Source organism: Loxodonta africana, chromosome 21, assembly GCF_030014295.1.
Source record: "Loxodonta africana isolate mLoxAfr1 chromosome 21, mLoxAfr1.hap2, whole genome shotgun sequence".
Classification (NCBI taxonomy): domain Eukaryota; kingdom Metazoa; phylum Chordata; class Mammalia; order Proboscidea; family Elephantidae; genus Loxodonta; species Loxodonta africana.
Window position 1 is genome coordinate 44,046,681 of NC_087362.1, and position 24,308 is coordinate 44,070,988.

The window sequence follows — 24,308 nt, forward strand, 5'->3', positions numbered from 1 at the left end:
ATCTCTGGTTTATTCATTAGCTTCTTTTGGAGGAAGCTGGGAATTTTTCCTGGTTAAGAATGGGTTATTATTGGCAAATAACACAAATAAATAAACTCTGTCTTCAGTATAAAGAGCCCTGGTGGCTCAATGGTTAAGTACTCAGCTGCTAACTGACAGACTGGCGATTTGAACCACTCAGTGGCTCTGCAGGAGAAAGACCTGGTGATCTGTTCTTTAAAGGTTGCGGCCTAGAAAATCCTATGGGGCAGTTCTACTCTGTCACGTGTGGGTCACTGAGCTGGAATTGACTCGACGGCACCTAACAACAACAGCAGCTTCAATATATATAAATATTGTAGTATTCAAAATTTCCTCACACTGCTGAATCCCTTGCCATATCCTCTCTCATTTCTCCAGTGAATGTCTCAAGAAAATATTAATTTATGAGGTGTTGGATACTGAAGTAAAAGCAAGTCATATCTGCAGGCTATTATGACCCTGAGTTATCTTTTGGACCATCCTGTGCTGTTTGTCACATGACTCTGTGTGGTGACTACACATAAAAGAAGTTCCTTGGAAGGTTTCTAAGAGAAAACTCTTAATGTGTCTCATTTGGCTTTGTAACTCTAATGAGTTCTTAGCTAACCAACTCCTTCTGTTTTCATTTTTCAGATGAGTTTGATGCCTACATCATTGTGTCTTTCGTGAATGCCACCCTTGTGTTGTCCATTGGAGAGACTGTAGAAGAAGTGACTGATTCCGGGTTCCTTGGCACCACTCCAACATTATCGTGCTCCTTGTTAGGAGATGATGCCTTGGTGCAGGTGAGGGTTCTCAGAGAGCTTGCATGCCTACTCACCTTACTTTGTCTTCTTTTTGTCCTAGTGGTATAAGTTGCTTTATTCATGTCTCCCTATTCTCACCTGCCAGAAAGCCTTAGGGAGAAGGAAACATATTTTTTTCAGCATGAAGAGTTGCATGAGAATTAGGTCTTTCAGATTTTAAATAACTTAGGGGTTCACTTGTAGAATTTTTGGCACTTAAACATCCCCTCTCTGGCCATTTCCCTCTTTGTTATAGAGAGAGACACATTGTTCCTGCTTTTATCTCAAAGATTTTTATAAGTATTTTATTAATGAACTTTGAACTTCTTTGACGTGGACATTGCAAAACTTTTTTTAAGTTGACCTTGCCTGGGGCTTATTAACTCTTTGTAATTGACCCAACTGGTGCCTTAATACCAATGCCTCCAGATCTGATAGGGCTGAGGTTCATTCTGAGTGATGAATCAGGTGGCTAAAGTCAGCCTTCCTTCTGTTATTGGTTCTAGGTGTATCCAGATGGCATTCGGCACATACGAGCAGACAAGAGAGTCAATGAGTGGAAGACTCCGGGTAAAAAAACAATTGTGAAGTGTGCAGTGAACCAGCGGCAAGTGGTGATTGCCCTGACAGGAGGAGAGCTGGTCTACTTTGAGATGGATCCCGTATGTTATTTTAACATTCAATGATGGGACTTCATGCAGGGCCCAGAGATAAAGATAGGAGTTGTAGGTTCAGGCGTTTACATTCACAAGAAAGAGAATTGGGGAGTGCAAGTGTCCATCCACAAGCCCATCTGTGACCCCTTTTCCCCAGCGTGGGGAAAGTTGAAGTCCAATTGTGATCATGAAATGCCATTTTGGAAATGAAATACTTGCTCTCCTGCTCTTCACACTCTACTTTTCCACCTAATATTTGGCATAGATAACAGTTTCCGCAATGGTGAATCCATTTTAGAAGTTCTCTTGCTTTTCTGTGTGGAAGGATGTTGGGTATACTTAATTATCTTGCTTTCAGGACGTCTGAGGATGTGGTCAACTTGTAGAACAACTAAGATGTCTGTTAGTCTAACTGTGCACCTATGGTTGAGATTGCTTTATCTTTAACCTTTATATTTTAATTCCCTTTTATCCAAAGAATTCTCATCAATAGATAAACATATTTATGTATTTCCAGTTTCTTGAGAGGGAGATTGACTTAGAAAATTTGTGAATCAATGAAATTGTCAAAGGCCTCTTGATTCTTTTGTCAGTAGGAGGCAGTAATTTTGCTTGCTATTAGCTTTTTTGGTTCAGAGTTGGGATCTCAAATGGGGAAGTTCTTTGTCTATAGTAAGAGGATTGAGAGAAAGCAGAAAGAAACCTAAATGCCCTCCTTGCCCAGTTCCAGAGTTTGGGGGTGAGTTTGAGCATCTTAGCGCATCGCCTTCTGGTTTGTGACCACTCTCTGTCCTCACTCCTGTAGTCAGGGCAGCTGAATGAGTACACAGAGCGAAAAGAGATGTCGGCAGATGTGGTGTGCATGAGCCTGGCCAATGTACCCCCTGGAGAGCAGCGGTCTCGATTCCTGGCTGTGGGGCTGGTGGACAACACCGTCAGAATCATCTCCCTGGATCCCTCAGTGAGTGTCGACCATTGACTTAAGGATCTTCCAGTTGCAGCCTGAGTACCTGGCCCACTCCTGATGTCCATCTCTGAGATCACCTGGGCTGGACTCTGACATTATATCAGCATCCCTCAGGAGTCTTTTGCTGTGGTTTAAGAATACTGATCTGAGGCCACTAAAAGCTTTTTTGGCTTAAGTAAGCCTTAACTCCCTTTTGTAGTTTAAAAAACAAAAAACCTACATATAAAAGAAACTCATTCCAGGGCTTCAGATGACTTTCAGGGAGGTGCCTTTTATTTACATTTACCACTATTCACTTTATCAAAAAGGTCTTCCCAGAGCTTATTCTGAAAGTCACCTTGTTATGTGCTGTAGATTCAGACTCAACAACCCTATAGGACAGAGTAGAACTGCCCCTTAGGGTTTCCTACGCTGAATTCTTTAGGGGACTGGGTTACAAGTCTTCTCCCATGGAGCGGCTTATGGGTTCTAACTGCCAGCCTTTTGGTTAGCAGCCAAGCATTTAACCACTGTGCCACCAGGGCTCCTTGAAAGCCACTTGGTAATCCACGACTCTTAGATTGCACTCCTCAGGTTTTCTTTACTCCTAGAATTAGTTTCCTTTAGGTATGTTTTTCTCCCAAGTTGGTCACTTCCTGTGTTCTTACTGTTTGCTCTCTTTCATCCTTAGGACTGTTTGCAACCTCTGAGCATGCAGGCTCTCCCCGCCCAGCCTGAGTCCTTGTGTATCGTGGAAATGGGTGGGACTGAGAAGCAGGATGAGCTGGGTGAGAGGGGCTCTATTGGCTTCCTCTACCTCAATATTGGGCTGCAGGTAAGGAATCCAGATGTCAGACCTTCTTTAGGTTTCATGCTCTTCTTTGTTTGAATATAAGCATTTTCTGTACCCATGGTTTCAGGTATCTGCCTTATGAAAAGCCTATGGTACTGTTCTGCCTTTCACTTATCTTATAAAGAGTCTTCACATCTGTTAAAAATACATTGAAACCACTGCTCTGGGTCAGAATTAGATGGGGGCCTCCAAGGTCACCTGTAGTTCCCACAATATGCATCTTATGAAACTAAACGCCATGATGGGCGTTACAATGGTCATGATGGGCTCCATTAACAATAAAGGGCCTGAAGGTGTTCTCTGTTGTTTGCAACGTGGTATTCAAGTATTTTTTCCTTTTTAATTTTACATTCTAATTTAGAAATTCTCAAACATACACAGAAGTTAGAGACTAATATAATGAACATCCATGTACCCATCACCTGGTTTTAACAGTTGACATCCTCCAATTCCTGTTTTATCTATTCCTCTATTTGAAGATGACATATTTCATCCATAAACACTTGAGAATGAAGTTCTAACCTGTGTTTTTTTTTTTTTAAGGCCTTAATATCATCATACCCAACAATTTAACAATTACTCCCTAATATCATCTGGTATCTTGTCCATGTTGTTCTCCCCCCACCCCCCAAAAAAATTTTTTTTACGGTTGGTTCTCCTCAGTATCCCAACAAAGCCTTGCACACTAGTATTTGCTTGATATGTCTTTTTATGTCTCTGTATAACTGTTCCCTTCCCCTCCTTAAAAAAAAAATTTTTTTTAAGGTCTTTTGTTCTGTAGAATTTCCTGCTTTCTGGATTTGGCAGATTTACTCCTAATGGTGGTTTTCATGTTCCTGTAAACTTGTAGTGAGATCTAGACCAGTGCTTTCCAATAGAAATATAATGTGAGGCACCTATGTAATTTAAACTTTCTAGTAGACACATAAACAGATGAAGTTGATTTTAATATGTCTGATTTAACTTCATATCCAAAATACCATTTTAACATATAATCATGTAATAATTACTGAGATAGTTTATTTATTTATTTTTTTGTACTAAGTCTTTAAAATCTGGTTTGTACTTTGCGCTTTATGCTTACATCACGTCGTCTCACTTCTGACTAGCCACCTGTGGCCAGTGACTGTTGTATTAGGCATCACAGACTGAGAGATTGATTCAGTTCACATTTAATTGCGGGTGCGGGGGCAAGGATAACATTCATTGATACATATTGCCTAGATTCATTGTTTATTAGGGGTTGAAAAATGATTTGCCATTTCCTTCTGCATTTAATTAGCTGGAATTTTTCTTTAAAGACAAAATTTGTTTCATTATCTCTTTGCTTACCATGAAATACTTTTTGTACAGGAAAAGAATAAATACTTTTTTTTAATTTCTCTTTGTTTTTTAACCTGTTTTCAGATAAGGAGTTGATGCCATAGCAATTGTGACAAAGTGGTTTATGATTTTTTTGTTTATTTTTTAAAGTAATATTATGAACCTATGCCTTTATGTATTTATGCTTCAGACTGTTATAATCTTTTTCTTTTTTTTTTTGATCCCTAAATTGCCTGATTTTAGACCAGTGCAAGCTCCCCTTTCAAATTTCAAGTTGGCTTTTTTGTCTTTTTATCATGACTTTAACTACCTTTGGTGGCTACCTTGCCTTCTGAAACATCTTGCCTGAGGCCTGAGTTAGCCTTTTCTCTCAGAAGCCTTGTTGCTTTTAGTGAGTGTAAAGAGTTTAACATACATGGTTTAAAAGAAAAAAAAAATCTAATGTACAGTAAAGTGCTTTCACTTATTGATGCTCAGTGCCTTTTTTTGTGTGTGCTTTAGGTGAAAGTCTAAGCTCAAGTTAATTTGTCATATAAAAGTTTTACACACATATTGTTATGTGACCCTAGTTGGCAGTCCCTATAATCTGACAGCACACTCGCCCTTTCCACTCCTGTTTTCCTGAGTTCATTCAGCCAGCTCCTGTCGCTTTCTGTACTCTTATCCCGCCTCTGGACAGGAGCTGCCCATTTAGTCTCATGTATCTGCTTGAACTAAGAAGCACACTCTTCAAGAGTATTATTTTGTTTTATAGTCCAGTCCAGTCTTTGTCTGAAGAGTTGGCTTCGGGAATGGTTTAGGTCTGGGTTAACAGAGTCCAGAGGCCATGTCTTCTGGGGTTCCCCTAGTCTGTCAGACCATCAAGTCTGGTCCTTTTACGTGAATTTGAGTTCTGCGTCCCACTTTTTTCCTGCTCCATCAGGGACTCTCTGTTGTGTTCCCTGTCAGGTGGTCATTGGTGGTAGCCAGGCACCATCTAGTTCTTCTGATCTCAAGCCGATGGAGTCTCTGACTTATGTGGCCCTTTCTGCTTTGGGCTAATATTTTCCCTATATCTTTAGTGTTCTTTATTCTCCTTTGCTCCAGGTAGGTTGAGACCAATTGATGGATCTTAGATGGCTGCTTGCAAGCTTTTAAGACCCCAGACCCTGCTCACCGAAGTAGGGTGCGGAACATTTTCTTAATAAACTTTGTTATGCCAGTTGATCTAGATGGCCCCTGAAACCATGATCCCCAGCCCCCACCCCTGCTACTTTGTCCCTCGAAGTGTTTGGCTGTATTTAGGAAACTTTGTAGCTTTTGGTTTAGTCCAGTTGTGTCGACTTGCCCTGTATCGTGTGTTGTCCTTCCATTCACCTAAGATAATTGTTGTCTACTGTCTAGGTAGTGAATTCCCCTCTTCTTCCCTCCCTGCCCTCATAACCATCAAAGAATGTTTTCTTCTATGTTTAAACTTTTTCTTGAGTTCTTATAATAGTCATCGCATACTATATTTGCTCTTTTTCGACTAATTTCACTCTTGATAACTTTTTGAATGAATGGGAGTGATTTAGTAAGAGAGTGAACGAAAGACTGTCAGATTATTAGAATCTTCTTCAAACTCCCAAGGCATTATCCTCCATCTGCTCTGAGCTTATTATACAAAGTACTCAAGGCAGAGGTTTTTTTCACCACAGCTGCTGAGCTCCCATCACGTAATTCTCTCCTTTCGATCAGAATGGTGTGCTGCTAAGAACGGTCCTGGACCCTGTCACTGGGGATCTGTCTGACACACGCACTAGATACCTGGGGTCCCGTCCTGTGAAACTTTTTCGTGTCCGGATGCAAGGCCAGGAGGCAGTAAGTAATAAAAGGGGGTGGTGGGCAGTATGTTCTGATGTTGCTACCAGCAGAGAAAAATTCCCTTGGTATAAATTTTTACTCTTCACTAATCCACCAGCATTTAGCAAGTTAGACATTACCTTATCTTCACGTGGGTATTCTTGGGTCCCTTAATCCAGAGCTTCCTTAACTGGGGCTCCACAGTACTGTACCATAAATTGATTATTGGAATACTGATCCCTTCAGCCGTCAGGCTGTGCAAATGGGACTGAGGATGGCTGGAAACCTTGCATCTAAGGCACCACTGGCCATGAGCAATCTTGTCATTGTCATTTTTTCATAATTTATTACATAATATGAAAGAAGCTAGGAAATATTGTGTCCTTTGTTTTAAAGGGGGAGAAGGGTAGTTGCTGTGGAGTTCTACTCATGGTGACCCTATGCATGTCAGAGTAGAACTGTGCTTTGTAGGGTTTTCAGTGCCTGATTTTTTGGAGGTAGGTTGCTAGGTCGTTCTTCAGAGGTGACTCTAGGTAGACTCAAACCTCCAGCCTTTCAGTTAACAGCCAAGTGTGTTAACTGTTTACAACACCCAGGACTCCTGTGTCCTTTGTAGCTAAGGGTATTGGTGTTGTGTACTGTGCTAGTTCTTAACACGTTTTTTAATTCTTGCATATGTCTAGTTTTGTGATAGTATTTACATGTGTGGAAACTGAGGCTCAGAGAGATTAAGTGATTAGCCTAGGTCACATGGCTAATAGTAGCCCATGCTTTTAGCAAACACTAAGCATCTCCTCTCTAGGCATCTTTTTCTTAAGATAGCCTTTTAGGTGTCCTAAATTCCTTAGAGAATTCTTGTGACTGAAATTTGGAGATAGTTGTTGGTCTACATGCTGTGCTTTTGAGTTTTTCCTAAGCTTATCAGAGATGTTTTTCTTTCCTCAGGTGTTAGCCATGTCAAGCCGCTCATGGTTGAGCTATTCTTACCAGTCTCGTTTTCATCTCACTCCCCTGTCTTATGAGACGTTGGAATTTGCATCTGGCTTCGCCTCTGAACAGTGTCCTGAAGGCATCGTAGCTATCTCCACCAATACGCTGAGGTGAGTGAGCCCTGTGTTGAGATCAGCAGGAAGCCCTTCTGCCAAGGGATTATACTTTGATTCTGTCAGAACATTGGAGGAGGTGGTGAAGAGATGGCAGGGAGCCAACCCTTCACCATGGGACTAGTGTGTTGTAATTGAAACCTTCATTTGGCTCCTGTTCAGGGTTTGAAGTACCTGGTAGCCAAGTTTCGGTGTTTGGGGTTCTAGCTTCTGTTTAGACTTCCAGGGCCAAGTTTTAAGTATTTAGCGGTGCAGTCCAGTCTTCTTGAGATCCAAGCTTCTTGTTTTCTAACAAAAGGGTAGTACTGTTGGATTAGAATAAGTTTTGGATCACTGATAACTTTTCTCATTATCTTGTCATTTCCAGTATTATATCTTAAATTCCAACCTCAATATACGTTACCTAGGCCCTGGTGTTGCAGTGGTTAAGCGCTCAACTGCTAACTGGAAAGTCGCTGGCTCAAGCCACCAGTCACTCCACAGGAGAAGGATGTTGCAGTTTGCTGCTGTAAAGGTTTACAGCCTTGAAAACCCTATGGAGCGGTTCTACCCTGTCTTATGAGTTGGGATTAACTTGACAGCACACATCAACAGGCTTTTTCAAGTTGATGGAACTATTTATATTGATAAAGTGGACTTGAAGAGTGAGCACTATCTATATAGCATTCCTAACAAGATGGAAAATAACCTATTCAGTTTGATTTTTCACTTCATTTTTCTAAACTTGTAATGCAGTCCAAGTTGTTTATGTCTTGGCTATAACTTTTGGCTGTTCACAGTGGAATTGTGACCTCTTAATAAATTAATCCCCGTTGCTTATCAGGTAAATTTCCAAATGTCTTTACATAGCTTTCAGTATTTTTTCACAATCATCTTCCTCTCTCTAACCTTACAGCATCTTTATATACCTTCAATTCCAGGAAAATTGGTCATGCATCTTTCTTCTATCTGCACCTCCTCCTGGAGTACTGCCCCCATGGGCATCTCACCTGTTAGCATCGCACCCCTCCTTTGAGGCTCAGCCTCAATGTAACCTCATCCATGTTCCCTCTGATTGTTTTGTGTGGTTGTGTTCCCTAACTCATCCGAAATTAGACAATCCTCACAGGTTTTCACAGCAGCAGAACTTTTTTTCCCAAAAAAAAAAAAAAAAAAAATCAGGGACAGCCTCTGTTTGAAACAGATAAAAGCAAAGCTCTTTGGAGTGTACTTTAAATACCACTGTTCATAGTACCCGCTGTCAGAATCAATTGTTTTCCCTTTTTGGCTATTAGAAATAATGTTGCTATGAACATTTGTGTAGACGTTTTTGTACAGACGTATATTTTCCTTTCCCTTGGGTTTATATCTTAAGAAAGGAATTGCCGGGTAATATGGTAACTATCATGACCCAGTAATTCCTTTCTTAAGATGTGTTCCCAAGAGAAATGAAAACGTGTGTCTTTGGAAACCCTGGTGGCATAGTGATTAAGTGCTGCAGCTGCTAACTAAAAGGTCTGCAGTTCGAATCCACCAGGTGCTCCTTGGAAACTCTATGAGCTATGAGTCAGGATCGACTTGACGGCAGTGGGTATTTATAAGTAACTGTATTTAACTTTTTTGGAACCGTTTTCCAGAGTGACTTCTTCTTACATTCCCAGTTGTAGTGTATGGGGGATTCCATACTAATAAGTATGTCCGTATATTTGTTTTCCTCCTTTTTACATAGAGTGCATACTACATATATTGCTTTACAGCATGCTTTTCTCCCTTAACGTTATGTCTTGTAAATCACTCAGTATCAGAACTATATGGCCCCCACATGCAGTTTGTAGCCATGGAGTGTTCTGTTGTATAGATGTACCATAATTGATTTAACTAGTCCATATTTGATCGACATTTACGTTATTTTAACAATGTGCTTTTAATTCTGCTGCAATGAAAAAACCCGATACATATATCATTCCACATGTCTATGAATATAAGATAAATTTTTAGATGTGGAGTTGCTGGGACAAAGGGTACATCCATTTATCATTTTAGGAAATTATACTTGCCTGTCTTTTCTCGTTCCTTTAAGACTTAACTGAGATATCCTCTAAATCTGAAGTCTTAAACTTTTGTTGGTTTGGGGGCTCAATTTTTATTTGGGGTTTTGCTCTTGTCATCATTCTCTTTGTCCTTATAGTTTTTGGGGTTTTTTTAACCTTGTAATTTAAACAACAAATAAAACACCATCACCAGAGATCAAGTAACTATATTTTTAAGAGTACCTGGATTCAGCTCATTTTCCACATGACTTCGCCTAGATGTATCTCTATATCCCATCTGACAGAAGCTTGTATTTTCCCTATTTGCCTTCTCTATCAGAATTTCCAAAGCTGAGGTAATTTTCATTCTTAAAGGCATTCACCTTAACCTATGAAACACCATCAGCACAAATACCATGTGTTCAGGTAATTGTAGTTGAGAACAAGTTTGGAATTGGCACTCTTTATTGCAGGGTTTGTCAGTCATGAGACAAAATCTTAGTTCTGATGTAATTCTATCACATTATTGGGGTGATAAAAGATTGTTTTGACTGTTTTAATGAGGGTTTCACTAGTAAAAGCTAGAATCGTCGTAAAATGTGATGGGGTGTTGCCTGAGAGGAGGGCCCTTTCTCAGATCTTGTCTCCTATGCAGAAGCTTCCCTATTAGAAGGCTGTAGTTTCATGTTGTAAAGTCCCTTGGTGGTGCAAGTGATTCATGCTTGTCTACTAACCTAAAGGTTGGTAGTTTGAATCCATCCAGTGGTGCCATGGGAGAAAGGCCTGGCTATCTGCTTCTATGAAGATTATAGCCATGACAACCGTATAGAGCAGTTCTACTCTGTTTGACTCAACAGCAACAGGTTTTTTTTTTTTTTTTTAATGCTAATATTAGAGCTTCAGGGAATGATGGGTTTACAGTGACCATTCATGGTCCATTTCAACACCAGTTTCTGGGTCCTGAGTGAGTGACCCTTTAAGTACCTTGTTTTTTGCCATAGGATTTTGGCATTGGAGAAGCTAGGTGCTGTCTTCAATCAAGTAGCCTTTCCACTGCAGTACACGCCCAGAAAATTTGTCATCCACCCTGAGAGTAACAACCTCATCATCATTGAGACTGACCACAACGCCTACACTGAGGCCACAAAAGCTCAGAGGAAGCAGCAGATGGCAGAGGTAATGAGATTGGCCTTCACGGGCTAAATTAAAAGGTATTCATGTGAAATTGTGTTGAAAAATTTAAACTCCTATAACAATTGATTATATTCTTTGTTATTTTTAAAGAATTCAGGTCCTTTGTATAGGGCCCTTTGCCGAGTCCTTCGTCTCACAGGCTTTCTTGTGACCCAGGACTAATAAACTGGCTTGGGTTTATTCGGCATTAAGCTCCATCTCTGGAAGAAGTTCTTCAGTCCTTGAGCTGCTGTGCCAGGCTGTTAAATGTTTCCTGGATTTGACCCCAAATGAGACAGTTTAATTTTCCCCACAGCACCAGTTCTTCCCAGAAATCCCAGCAAAAACCAAATAGCTATAACCATGTGGAACCATATCCTGCCTAGAAGACAGGAGACAAGTAGTAGTCTTACCAAGGGAAATCAGATCTGTTAGGTAGAAAATGGTGTTTTTATGTTCATGCTACTTAGACCACTAGTCAGGAGTTCACAGCTGATGTTAGTTGTTCTTTTTGGCACTTTCTACTAATAGTGAATAGTAGAATAAAACCATGGGAAAGACCAGATTTTCTCTCTAGTGATATTCCCCCTTTTGCTTGTCTGTACACCTCTGCATTTATTTTTTATTTTGGGAAGTCCTGGTTTTGGTAGACATACTTGCTGCTTTATATATTATGATCTCCCCCCAGAGGTGTTCTTACTATTCATCTACTTCTCACCCAGCACTTGCATCTGAACACACTGACTCATCTTTGCTCTTTGGACTTAGGAAATGGTGGAAGCGGCAGGGGAGGATGAGCGAGAGCTGGCTGCAGAGATGGCAGCAGCATTCCTCAATGAAAACCTCCCCGAGTCCATTTTTGGAGCTCCCAAGGCTGGCAATGGACAGTGGGCCTCTGTGATCCGTGTGATGAATCCTATTCAAGGGAACACATTGGACCTAGTCCAGCTGGAGCAGAATGAGGCAGCTTTTAGGTAAGGGACCCAGGACATCCAGGGTTTTATAGGCTGGAATAGAAATTTTCTAGGTTTGCAACTGATGCCTGACTCTTTCTGCTTCCTTCTGTATGTGCAGTGTGGCTGTGTGCAGGTTCTCCAACACTGGTGATGACTGGTATGTGCTAGTGGGAGTGGCCAAGGACCTAATCCTGAACCCCCGATCTGTGGCGGGAGGCTTTGTCTATACCTACAAGCTTGTGAACAATGGGGAAAAACTGGAGTTTTTGCACAAGGTAGGAACTAGCCAGTGGTTCTCCTAGATCTTACGTCCCACTGATCTCTCCCACTTTTGCTAAGTTTGTGGGCCAGGTTTTTTAGTGATCATTTTGGGGGTTGGCTCATGAATTGTAATCCATATCTTGGGAGCCCAGGGAAAATGTTGGCGCTGTCGTGCTCCAATGCCTGAGTCCCCCAGGAAGCCTGTGTACTAACACAGTGGGGAGTTGTATATGAATCAGCCTCTCATTTACTCGTCTTATTAAGCAGGCAGCAATTTCTGACCAAAATTCATCAGTTTTAAAAAATTAGTATGCTTCTGCACACTAATGGCACATGAATATAACTCATTCAGCCCTACCTTAAGGGAGTATCCTCTAGGAAGTAAATACTCTGCGTCCCCTTCTTTTTGCTAAAATTATTATCTCCCCCAAAACTAGGATGGATCTAGATTGTGCTCACAGAAGTAGGATTGGGTAATATTTCCCTATAAGTTTAAATTCCATGTGATTTAACGAGTTATAAGGTGGTAAAGTCTAATTTAATTAATACCTGAGCTATAAAAGACCCAGCAAGTGAATATCTCAGTCTTTAGAGCTCCATAACCCATTAGTCGACCCTACTTTGAGGAGGCAGCTCTTCCCCAGTCATCTTTTGAGTACCTTCCAACCTGGGGGGGTTCACCTTCCAGCACTATATCAGACAATGTTTGCTGCTATTCATAAGGTATTCACTGGCTAATGCTTTTCAGAAGTAGACTGCCGAGTCCTCCTTCCTCCTCTGTCTTAGTCTGGAAGTTCAGCTGAAACCTGTCCCCTATGGGTGACCCTGCTGGTGTCTGAATACCGATGGCATAGCTTCCAGCATCACAGCAACACACAAGCCCCCACAGTAGGACAAACTGACAGATGCAGCACTGGAGGTGCTCACTCGTCTATGCCAAGAAATATGGAAGACAGCTTTGTGGCCAACTGACTGGACCAAAAAACCAAACCCACTGCCGTTGAGTCGATTCCAACTTATAGCAACCCTATAACTGACTGGAAGAGATCCATATTTATGCCTATTCCCAACAAAGGTGATCCAACTGAATGTGGAAATTATAGAACAATATCATTAATATCACAGGCAAGTGAAATTTTGCTGAAGATCATTCAAAAACGGCTGCAGCAGTATATTGACAGGGAACTGCCAGAAATTCAGGCCGGTTTCAGAAGAGGACATGGAATCAGAGATATCATTGCTGATGTCAGATAGATCCTGGCTGAAAGCAGAGAATACCAGAAGGATGTTTACCTGTGTTTTATTGACTATGCAAAGGCATTTGACTGTGGATCATAACAAACTATGGATAACACTGCAAAGAATGGGAATTCCAGAACACTTAATTGTGCTCATGAGGAACCTTTACATAGATCAAGAGGCAGTTGTTTAGACAGAACAAGGGGATACTGATTGGTTTAAAGTCAGGAAAGGTGTGCTTCAGGGTTGTATCCTTCCACCATACCTATTTAATCTGTATGCTGAGCAAATAATCCGAGAAGCTGGACTATATGAAGAACGGGGCATCAGAATTGGAGGAAGACTCATTAACAACCTGCTGTTATTCAGATGACACAACCTTGCTTGCTGAAAGTGAAGAGGACCTGAAGCACTTCCTCATGAAGATCAAAGACCACAGCCTTCAGTATGGATTACATCTCAACATAAAACAAAAATCCTCACAACTGGACCAATGAGCAACTTCATGAAAAGACTGAAATTGTCAAGGATTTCATTTTACTTGGATCCACGATCAACAGCCATGGAAGCAGCAGTCAAGAAATCAAAAGACGCGTTGCATTGGGCAAATCTGCTGCAAAGGATGTCTTCAAAGTGTTGAAGAGCAAAGATGTCACCTTGAAGACTAAGGTGCTCCTGACCCAAGCCATGGTATTTTCAGTCACATCATATCCATGTGAAAGCTAGACAATGAATAAGGAAGACTGAAGAAGAGTTGATGCCTTTGAATTGTGTTGGCAAAGAATATTGAATATACCACGGACTGCCAAAAGAACTAATAAATCTGTCTTGAAAGTGTGGCCAGAATGTTCCTTAGAGGCAAGAATGGCGAGACTGCGTCTTAAATACTTTGGACATGTTGTCAGGAGGGATCAGTCCCTGGAGAAGGACATCATGCTTGGCAGAGTACAGGGTCAGCGGAAAAGAGGAAGACCCTCAACGAGGTGGATTGACACAGTGGTTGCAACAATGAGCTTAAGCATAACAGCGATTGTAAGGATGACGCAGGACCAGGCAGTGTTTTGTTCTGTTGTGCATAGGGTCGCCATGAGTCAGAACTGAGGAACTGACTCGACGACACCGGACAACAACAACAGCAACCCATTAGTCACTTTTTGCTGTCATTCCTTTTTCATCCCTCCACAAACCATGGTCATTTTTTTAGATACTGAGGTTTTGCTATTATTTAATGTTGCCATTTAAACCAACATGGGCTCTGGGGCAGCATTCGTGAGGCACCAGAACTTCTTTCACTAGTGACATTGATCTACTTGCTGGGTGAAATGCAGCATTGTGGGATCTGTTTACCCAAAGACACTGTGTTTCAGAGACTGCTATGTGCATAGTTGATTTCGCTAATGAGCCAAAGATTTATCCCTAGCTGTGTGTCTTAACTGCCAGATGCTTGCGGAAGGAATTGATTTCTGGGTCAAAGGGGTGGGACTAGTGTATGGCTGTATGTTCTTCTAGTAGCCCTATTACTTGCTTTTTCTCTCACAGACTCCAGTTGAAGAGGTTCCTGCTGCCATTGCCCCATTCCAGGGGAGGGTGTTGATTGGTGTGGGGAAGCTTCTGCGAGTCTATGACTTAGGGAAGAAGAAATTACTTCGAAAGTGTGAGAATAAGGTAAATATGTTGTAGAGGGGCTAGATCTAATGAGCCAGCCAGGGTGGTGAACATTAACTGTTAAAAACCATGTCTTTATTAGGACTGTGATGTATTTTCCCAATTCCAGGCCCAGAATTACATACTTGAGAATGGCAGGAGTAGATGGGTTTCATTTCTTGGCTTCTTTAAACCAAGAACCAGGTTTCTAGCCTGCTTACTTGTAGAAGAAGGGCTTATATGTCTACTATATACATTAAAAACCATTTAGCACTTTTTCCTGTCTTGTAGAAATTTATTGCTGACAGCAGTTACATGGTGTGTGCCATTCCAATCTTATATATTTTGCAGTCAGGGTAAGCTGGGGTTTTTGTGGGTTTTGACCTCCAAGATTACACCCTATGCTGTTCTTGTTTTCTAGCATATTGCCAATTACATCTCTGGGATCCAGACCATTGGGCACAGGGTAATTGTGTCTGACGTCCAAGAAAGTTTCATCTGGGTCCGCTACAAGCGTAATGAGAATCAGCTCATCATCTTTGCTGATGATACTTATCCCCGATGGGTCACTACAGCTAGCCTCCTTGACTATGACACTGTGGCTGGTGCAGACAAGTTTGGCAACATTTGTGTGGTGAGTTGATGCTGTCTCCTTGGGTTACAGTGAGAAATGTGTAGGAAAGCTGACTCAGTTCTTAGTGTTTTGGGTAAAGCCAAGGACCCAGGATTATGATCTTCAGTATGGAAAGTAAAACTAGTAACCAGTTTCCATCAAGTTGACTCTGACTCAGGGCAACCCCACGTGTGTCAGAGTAGAACTGTGCTCCATGGAGTTTTCAGTGGTTGGATTTTTGGAAGTAGATTGCCAGGCCTTTATTTCAAGGCTCCTCTGGGTAGACTTGAACTTCTCACCTTTTGGTCAGCAGCCAAGTACATTCACTATTTGCACCACCCAGGAACTCCATGGAAAGTCAAAATGGGTTATAAAATTTAGTCCTACTAAGGCCAGCTTTAAAAAGAAATCTTTGTGCTTTAAAGCCTTCTTGCCAGCCTTTGGGTTTTCCCCCTCCCTGGTTAATCACCCTCCCGGCCCAAAGAAAATGATTTAATAATGATAGGTTTAGTTTGGGCTAAAGGCTACTTAAATTTTGCTTCAATTCTGACTGGTCTTGTTAAGCTCAATCTGACTTGTCTTGTTTATGTTCCGTGGTCTTTGTTTTTTGCTCTTGGCAGCGTTAGACCCTCACTCATGAGTTGATTCTCTTTGAAGTTCCTCGGTTAGACACAGCTCCTGCCCCACCAGACAGGTGCAGGAGACCTGGGCTCAGGCCACTGCCTGGGTGGTGCCTCTAGGCTTGTTTGCAAGGATCTGGGGCAGACATGTTGCGTGGTGACCCAGGTGAGCAGGGGTGTAACCCAGCCCTTTGAATTGTGTCACTTTCTTGCAGGTGAGGCTCCCACCTAACACCAATGATGAGGTGGATGAGGATCCCACAGGAAACAAAGCCCTTTGGGACCGAGGCTTGCTCAATGGGGCCTCACAAAAGGTAAGATTCCAGAAGGGGCCCAGAAGGACGGGTGTTGACCCACATAGTATATTCCCCATTGCCCATTGCCCTCACTGAAGAAACATACTTTAGTGAATTATTCATGGTGTACTGACTATGCTGAATGCTTTCCCGTACCTGGCCTTTTCTTTCTGGAAATTCCGAAGCAGACAGCACACAGCCTGTAATGGATCGATTTTGGGTTTGACACAAGACACTATCCCATCTTTATGCCTTCTTTTCTATCTGGAAAATGGAAACTTTTCAGAAACATTTTAGCAATCAGTGTAAAATCTTTTTGGAGAATAGTAATTGTACATGTTCATTTCTAGTACTAACGCAGTCTTCTCTGAGATGTGTGCTGGGCTTTATCCTTCTCAGCTAGGCAGGTACTTCTTAAGTAGAGACTCTCTGGACTTTAAATCCAGTTTAGAGTTTAAGCTTAGTGATTGCTGTTTTTTTTTTTTTTAATTGTGGTGAAAATTATATGTAACAAAATAACAAAACATTGGCCATTTCAGCAGTTTTTACATGTAATAATTCAGTCATATTAAGTACGTTCACTTTGTACAACCGTCACCACTGTTTCCAAATATTTTCGTCACTCTTAACAGAAACTCAGGTGTGATTCCTGTTTTTTAAATTTTTTTTTAATTGCAAATTTGTCAATTTATCAAAAAGATTTGTAGATTGTGATTTGTAGATTGCTTATGAGAAATCATCCAACATCAATATGTTTGTGAGGCACCAACTTTAAGTAAATGATGAAAACATTTTTAAGTATTTTTGAGTTTTTATAATTTTTTGAATTTTCATAGATACTGACACCTACTTGTTGGTGGCACTGCTTGCTCTTGGGAACCTAGAACAGGTTTCCCGAAGCACAGGTAGTAACTAATCCGTCTTCAACTTGCAGGCAGAGGTAATCATGAACTACCATGTTGGGGAGACAGTTCTGTCATTACAGAAGACTACACTGATCCCTGGAGGCTCCGAATCACTTGTCTATACCACCTTGTCAGGTGGAATTGGCATTCTTGTTCCATTCACATCCCATGAGGTGAGAGTTGCCACACTACTCTGGCTTTGCCTTCTCAGGGACATTTCTTGGTGCTGAATCTGCCAAGGAGGCAAATTCATCTGTTCCTATCTCCAAGTAGAAGTGTTCTGGAAGTTTTATAAGACTACAGTTAGAAGTGCCTTGCCAAGATAGGAGACTTGATTTTTGTCTCTGGGGGCAGCCAGTAGTTTTCACACTGTAATAAGATGTGATTCTATTCTGATATCAGTACAGGGTTAGTCTGAGACACAGACACACAGACACATACATACACACACACACACACACACACACACACACCCCCCAACAAAACTATTGCCCTTGAGTTGTTTCTGACTCATGGCGACCCCTTGTGTTACACAGTAGAACTGCTCCATAGGGTTTTCTTGGCTGTAATCTTTACAGACACAAATCACCAGGCCTTTCTTCTTGGCACCACTAGATGGATTGGAATTGCCAGCCTTTAGATTACATAGTAGTTGAGTACAAATCATTTGCTCCAGGGACCTAGTCTGAGACCAAAGCCTAAGAAATGAACACCACAGGATAGGAATGATGGGCTGATGCTTACTGCGGCATTGATTGCCTCGTAGAATTGTCTAAGATTGTTTTGTGTTATTCTAGCTAAGGAAGCTGGGCCAGGAATCTGACTTCACAGACAGCTCTTTTTACATATGAGGTTCTTGTACTACAAATAAGTTAAGACCCTTTATAGTTTTTAGCTATCCTTTTATTGTAGCAGAAAAACCTGCAATCATCAGAGGAGTGATTTTACCATCTCTTTGGTAAAGTCATTGTTTGTTGTGTGTCTGGAAACCATAGAATGGTAGTTGAAATCACTTTTCTTGTAGTGACAAAGTCTGTTTCTTCCTCCAGGACCATGACTTCTTCCAACATGTGGAGATGCACCTAAGGTCAGAGCATCCTCCTTTGTGTGGGCGGGACCATCTCAGCTTTCGTTCCTATTACTTTCCAGTTAAGGTAGGTCTTTGTTGAAAATCTCCGTTGAAGGGGATTCTCAGCCTGTTCAGCTGGTCTTTTTTCTCTGCTTCTCTCTATTAAAAAATTAGAATAATCCTGAATGAAGGAGCAGCAAGGGAGTGGTCTCAATGGAATCAGTGGGATTGGTGTCTCTCTCTTTCACTCCCCTAGGTGGAGTGGCCCTGTGAGTCCCTGCCCATTTTGGCCCTGCCCACCGTAGCTCCCTGGAGCTCCTGCCCCTCCCACTCACACCCTGGCTGACAGTGGGAAGGGGTGGTGATAAAGTTACTGCACTGGGTGACTCCAACCCCAGTGACTGGTGGGTGATGGGGGTGGGGTTGTGGTGACAAGTTACCACACTGGGTGATGGGTGACACCAACCCTAGTGACAGGCCACTGCCTTGGCAGCCCCTCCCCAGCAGCACCAGTCCACCCAGTGCCATGGACCCTGGGGTCATTTTGATGTCACCCCCTCTGACAGTGGCACCACTGAGTGAGCTGATGGAGGCAGTAGTGGGGGCTGGATGGCTAGTGATGGTCAGCATCCTCTCCCCTCAGGGTACACCACAGTCAGAAAAGACTTTATACCCAGCTTTGCTAGTCTGAACTCTGGCTGCGAAAGATCATCTTAGAGTTCCTGGCTCTCCAAGTGGGGTTTAGGTATCAGGGGAGGATAAAAGGCATTCTCTAAAGCTACTCCTTTAACATGTGCTGTTTCCTTTGGGCATTTAACCTGTGCTGCTGCTTTTATTTCTCCACCTCTTAGAATGTGATTGATGGAGATCTCTGTGAGCAGTTCAACTCCATGGAGCCCAACAAACAGAAGAATGTCTCTGAAGAACTGGACCGGACCCCACCAGAGGTGTCCAAGAAGCTTGAGGATATCCGAACCCGTTATGCCTTCTGAGCTCCTCCTTTACTTGTGGGGCTTGCCAGGGACTCTATGTCCTATTCCCACCACCACAACCACCTGGTTCTGCACCCACGTGGCAGAAGGTGGCTGGGTAATTCAGACTTTGTGAATATTAAAGCTAATAGCTCTTTCCCGTCAACTCCTCCCCTGGAATGATTGGTTCCCCCTAAAACTGGCACTGAGATTGCTACACTTCTCCCTTCCAGGTATAAAATACCTTGCTCCAGGTTCCAGTGTGGAATAAGATCGTCCCCTTTTCCCACGGCCTCTCCCTGCATTGATATTTCTGATTTCTGGCTCTCTTGTCTACTTTTGTACACACTCTTAATTTTTAACTGGTTTTCCTGTAAATATAGTTTTTTGTACAATGTTATTTTTGTGGGAGGGAGAGGGGCAAGCTGAAGCGGGGACCGGGTTAGATATAGTATAACTCCTGAGTTCTGCTACTCTGGAACCTAACCAGAAATACAAACTTAGTTTTTCAGGTGGCTGATGTACACGTGTCATTTTTGGGGGTGAGGAATTAGGTGGGAGATTTGAGCCTGAGTCAAACAGGAAGGACTGAGCATACTTCCTTCTCTGGCACTCTGTAGCCCATTCCTGCCTCCTCACCTGCCTCAAATTCTATGATGGTTTCTTTGACTTTTCTTCACCCTTTCTGCTTTGCAGATGAAACAGGGTCAATAATAGCCATATTGTGATCTTTGCTTTTTGCTGCTGGATGTTGAGAAAGGGTGGTTGATTTCTCCTCTCCTGTTTTAGCTTTCTTCTACTTTTAGGTCTTGGGGTGAAGGAGATTTAGCATGAATTCCAGCTGAGTAGTCTAATTGAACAGATGTTCCCTTTGTCTCTCTGGATCCTGAAATGATCTTTTCCCTTATGACTACCAGAAGGGGCTCAGTAAGTACAGAAGAACTCAGATACTAACCTGCTCTTGAGAACAATGTGTACGTGGGCCCTGTTTAAAGGCATATGGCTTAACCAGGGGAGGCCTGTCTTCAGTGTAACTAACATCTTGGCCAGGACCCTAGGGGGTTATGAGGAGGGAGCTCTTGGGAGCATGTCAACTCTTTAAGTAGGCCTGATCTCAGAAACTTTCCAGCCTACATCTAAGAATTTGGCCTTCTTCCTGCCTAGCTATGTGGGAAGCCCAGATCTTCCACACACTTGAAGGAAACTCCAAAGTAAGGAAGCAGTTCATTGAGCCTGGAGTAACCTGAGCTCTTGGTGGTTTTCACAAATTCATAAAGTAAAAATTTTGTGTGCGTGTGTTCAGCCACCTTATATTAACAGGTTTTCTGTGGCCAGGACTGGGTTAGAATTAGGAATGGAAACAATGAGCCATAATCTCTGACCCCGAAGAGCTCATGATCCAGTCAAGAGGGGTTCCTGGTGCTTTCTCCTACAAATGATTATCTCTTTAATCATGACTTGGTTTTTAGGTCAGTCAGTAGAGACCCAGGTTTTGTCAAGAATTGAATTCCTAAATAGTGCTTTTCTTGCTCCTTTATTAGCACACAGATTCTCATAGTAATACTTGTGAATTGCGTTTCCATCCAGTGTGAAAGCTTTAATTCCAGGGCCTGTGTTTCCCCACCTAAACCTACTCTGTTTAATCTGTCAATCTCTATGATGCTGACATGCAGTCATCTGAGAAACTCAGCATAGGTATTTGAGCAGTGGCTCCTTATTCCTAGGCTCTTTTCTGACCCGAGTTTGAAACACTTAACCTCATTCTTCCTACTGTAATAGGGTGTTTTTGTAAGAAAGGAAAATTAACTGCACAGAATTGGGAATTGTCACCATTGAGCTTCCATTGGTTGTCTTGTTCTTTGCAAGAGGGGGTACTCTGGTAAGTGGAATTTCTGGAAGACAGGTACAAGGAATGAAGCTTGAGTGTGTTGAAGTAGGAATTCTGTCTTATTCATAGCTGTTGCCCCAGGACTTACAACACATGTGCAGTAAATATTTAGTGGTTGAACGAGGCTTAATTACAGATCCCATCTGTGTAATTGTTAAGGGGACCTAATCAACTTCTTTGGTTTGGTTGGCGACCAGGTAAATAGGGAGCTCTCTCCAGCGTTGCAAAACATATTAGAGGCTGGATAGAGCTCAGAGGTAATGTTAGGACCCTGAGGCATTTGCCCTTGGTCATGAGGCTTGCTCCTATCCTGTTCCTTATCTGTTAGGTTCCTGTGACTTGGGTCTAAGAAAGAACTAAAAACTTTTTAGCTGCCTCAGCTTTCGCCTGACCCTACCGGCAGAGGTTCTGCAGATGTTCTTTCCTTTGGAAAAATCTCTTGCCAAGAAAAGCATTCTTTAGAGGAGGGGGTGGGGAGTCCAAGTTGGGTTGTGGATGGAATGTTGGTTTGTAAATGTTAGCAGTCCAGCTGCCAGGGCTGGGAAAACCTCTTGGGGCCTGTGCGTCTCACGGGGAGGTGCTTGTCTCCAGATGCTTGCTGCTGTATGATTCTGCAGTCTTTCTTGAGCCCCTTTAGAGGAAAGCTGGAAATGCTGGGAGCCACTCTCAGATGGCGACCAACCTGGCCTTCAGATTGTTTTAATTCCTGTGTTCTGTTTATTCAAAATAGAAATGACCTGTGTTTATATGATTCATCTATTTGCTTATTTGTGCCTTGGGCTACCAGATTCTCAAATGAGCACCTACTTGGTCAGTGGTTGGTTTCCATTTGAGAATCTGGTAGCCCAAGGCACGGGGCTCTTATGAAGTTCAGATGAACTTGTAAATCAGCAAGTGTAGACTACAGACTAGTCAGAGAAATCACGTTCACAACTCTAACCAGCACAACCGAAAGCTGCTTCTTCAGAAGCCTTGTAAGCCAAAATCAGGAGACACGTCTAACGCACTAGAACAGGTTGCAAAGTTCATTTGTTCAACAAGTATTTACTGAGGACCTATGTGCCATCTCCTCTCCGGTCTGCTCTGCACCCAGAAGTAGGGGGAGAGGTTTTAGAACCTAGCAGTTTCTGTCCGTCTGAGGCTTGCAGTGGAGTCTTCCAGGGTGCCTGGCAGTTTAGTTTCAGAAGAGCCTATGACCTGTGTCTTAGCCTTGGAACTTTCAGCAGGTCCCAGGACTGAAAAATGGAGGTGGAATGGGCAGCCAAGGGTTATAGGTCTGGACATGATAGGAAATCTGTAGCAGTGGTTCTGAAGCCCAGGGGACATCAGAATCGCCTGAGTTCATCAGAATACAGATTCCTGGTTTCTGCCCCACGTTACTCTTAAGAACATCTACTGGTGATGTCTGGGCATCAATTTTTAAAAAATATTGCATATGTATGTACTTGTATCTGTGTGTGGATGTATATGTATGTTATATATAATATATAACTATTTATGGCATTTCTCAGGAAAGATACACAAAAGTAGAAAACATCAGTGCCTCTAAGGGAGTAACAAGGTAGCTGGTAACCAAAGTGGGAAGAGATTTTTCACTGCATTCCTTTTGTATTAATGTCTCTTAGTTTTGGCGGGGGGGAACATTTTATTGTTTAGGTTTTATTGTTGTTCACAGAGCAAATTAGTTTCTCATTCAGCAATATACACAGCTTGTTTTATAACATTGGTTGCAAACCCCTGACATATGTCACAATTTGGTGATGATCACACCTGGTAGGGGAATGAGTATTAATCATCAAAGAACATTGCTCCTTGTTCAAAGTGAAACAAACAAACAACAACAAAAAAAAAAAAATGAGAGAAACAACCATGTTTGGAAATTCCAGTTTTAGGACAATCTGGCAGAGTTAGCTTGGCAGCTCAACTGGAAGTAGCTAAAGGCCCCTATTCGATACCACCGCCATATCCAGCAGCTCTGTTGATACCCAGTGAGATTTTTTGTAATCCCAGAGACATTTCCTCCTGAGCTCCCTACTTTCAACTCTGAACTGCCTTCCGGAGCCCTGGCCCTCAAAATTTTCAGTCTATAGGCCCCACCCAGCAGAACCTGCTCTCTGACTGAACAAAATCTTAGGGAGTGATGGGAAAGTTTCTTTTGATTAGGTCATTTGGGTAGTTTTCACAAGTTATTAATATCAGGTCATGAATAAAACTGTGTATAGAGTGTAACGTGATAATTGAGAACTATTAACAATTTCCTGGGGCTATTAGGGCCCAGTGCTGTTAGGAAGTCATGCTGGGAGGTCTTTTGCCTTTAAGGAGCTGATGCTGTTACTGGAGAAGAGAGTTAGGCACATAGCAATCCAAGAAGGAGTGAAATCCTGAAAAGAGCACTGGACATGGAGTCAGATGACGTGGGCTCACCAGCTGCTTAGCAGGATCTGTTCCCTGTCTATAAAGACGGAAGAGTAGACCAACCTCCAGGGGGTCCAGGTCACTGGGAAGCACACTCAGCACCCAGGAGCTCTGAGGGATTGTGGCCACTGAAGTGCATCTCTGGAGCCCCCTCCCTGCTGAACTGTTGCCGTGTATGTGAGACAGAAAGGGGCATCTTTCCAAGCAAAGAGGCCCTAGAGAGAGCACAGTGGGCTTTGTTCAGGCTTTTGTGAGGTCCTGCTGCTATGTCCCCATCACCTCCACCGCCATCTCCAGTCACTCGCCCTCCCATCCCACAAGCTACCTGATTGGTATAAATCAACCCCTTGGCAAAGCTCTAGCAGGGCCATGTTAGAAGGTGTGGCCAGTGTAGCCACTGTCTCAGACACGCTGGGGGTGGGAGAGTTAGCCAAAATCATTCCAGCGTGGGTATTACTGTCCTGCTGGAAGTTGAGGGCCAAACTAGGAATCCAGTTTGCCAGTCTAAATGAGAAAGCATTTCTTGAACAACCTCTTGTGCCAGATGTTGACATTCAGAATAAGACAAGGGGCAATCATTTTCTAAACTAGATGGCTGTGGAATCCTAGATACTTATAACAAAAAGAACCGTAAGTTGAGTCGATTCCAACTTATAGTGACCCTATAGGACAGAGTAGAACTGTCCCATGGTTTCCAAGGAGCAGCTGATGGATTTGAATTGCTGACCTTTTGGTTAGCAG

The 24,308-nt window shown here is 42.5% G+C and overlaps 1 protein-coding gene across 6 annotated transcripts in view; it reads left to right on the forward strand.

Moving 5' to 3' along the window:
* The window catches only part of SF3B3 (splicing factor 3b subunit 3), a 54,655-nt gene extending 32,754 nt beyond the window's left edge, over positions 1–21,901 (forward strand). For 5 of the 6 annotated variants that reach the window (XM_023556672.2, XM_010596810.3, XM_010596809.3 and 2 more), the window contains 15 exons: positions 655–806; positions 1,313–1,468; positions 2,268–2,423; positions 3,100–3,243; positions 6,301–6,423; positions 7,351–7,505; positions 10,519–10,693; positions 11,459–11,664; positions 11,765–11,921; positions 14,686–14,811; positions 15,212–15,424; positions 16,239–16,337; positions 17,254–17,397; positions 18,274–18,378; positions 19,145–21,901. In XM_023556672.2, the coding sequence (XP_023412440.1) occupies positions 655–806; positions 1,313–1,468; positions 2,268–2,423; positions 3,100–3,243; positions 6,301–6,423; positions 7,351–7,505; positions 10,519–10,693; positions 11,459–11,664; positions 11,765–11,921; positions 14,686–14,811; positions 15,212–15,424; positions 16,239–16,337; positions 17,254–17,397; positions 18,274–18,378; positions 19,145–19,285 (2,252 nt within the window). In that variant the 3' untranslated portion in view covers positions 19,286–21,901. The remainder of the gene's footprint in view (positions 1–654; positions 807–1,312; positions 1,469–2,267; positions 2,424–3,099; positions 3,244–6,300; positions 6,424–7,350; positions 7,506–10,518; positions 10,694–11,458; positions 11,665–11,764; positions 11,922–14,685; positions 14,812–15,211; positions 15,425–16,238; positions 16,338–17,253; positions 17,398–18,273; positions 18,379–19,144) is intronic. The other variant, XM_003417074.4, reaches the window with a different exon arrangement.
* Positions 21,902–24,308: the final 2,407 nt, after the last annotated feature.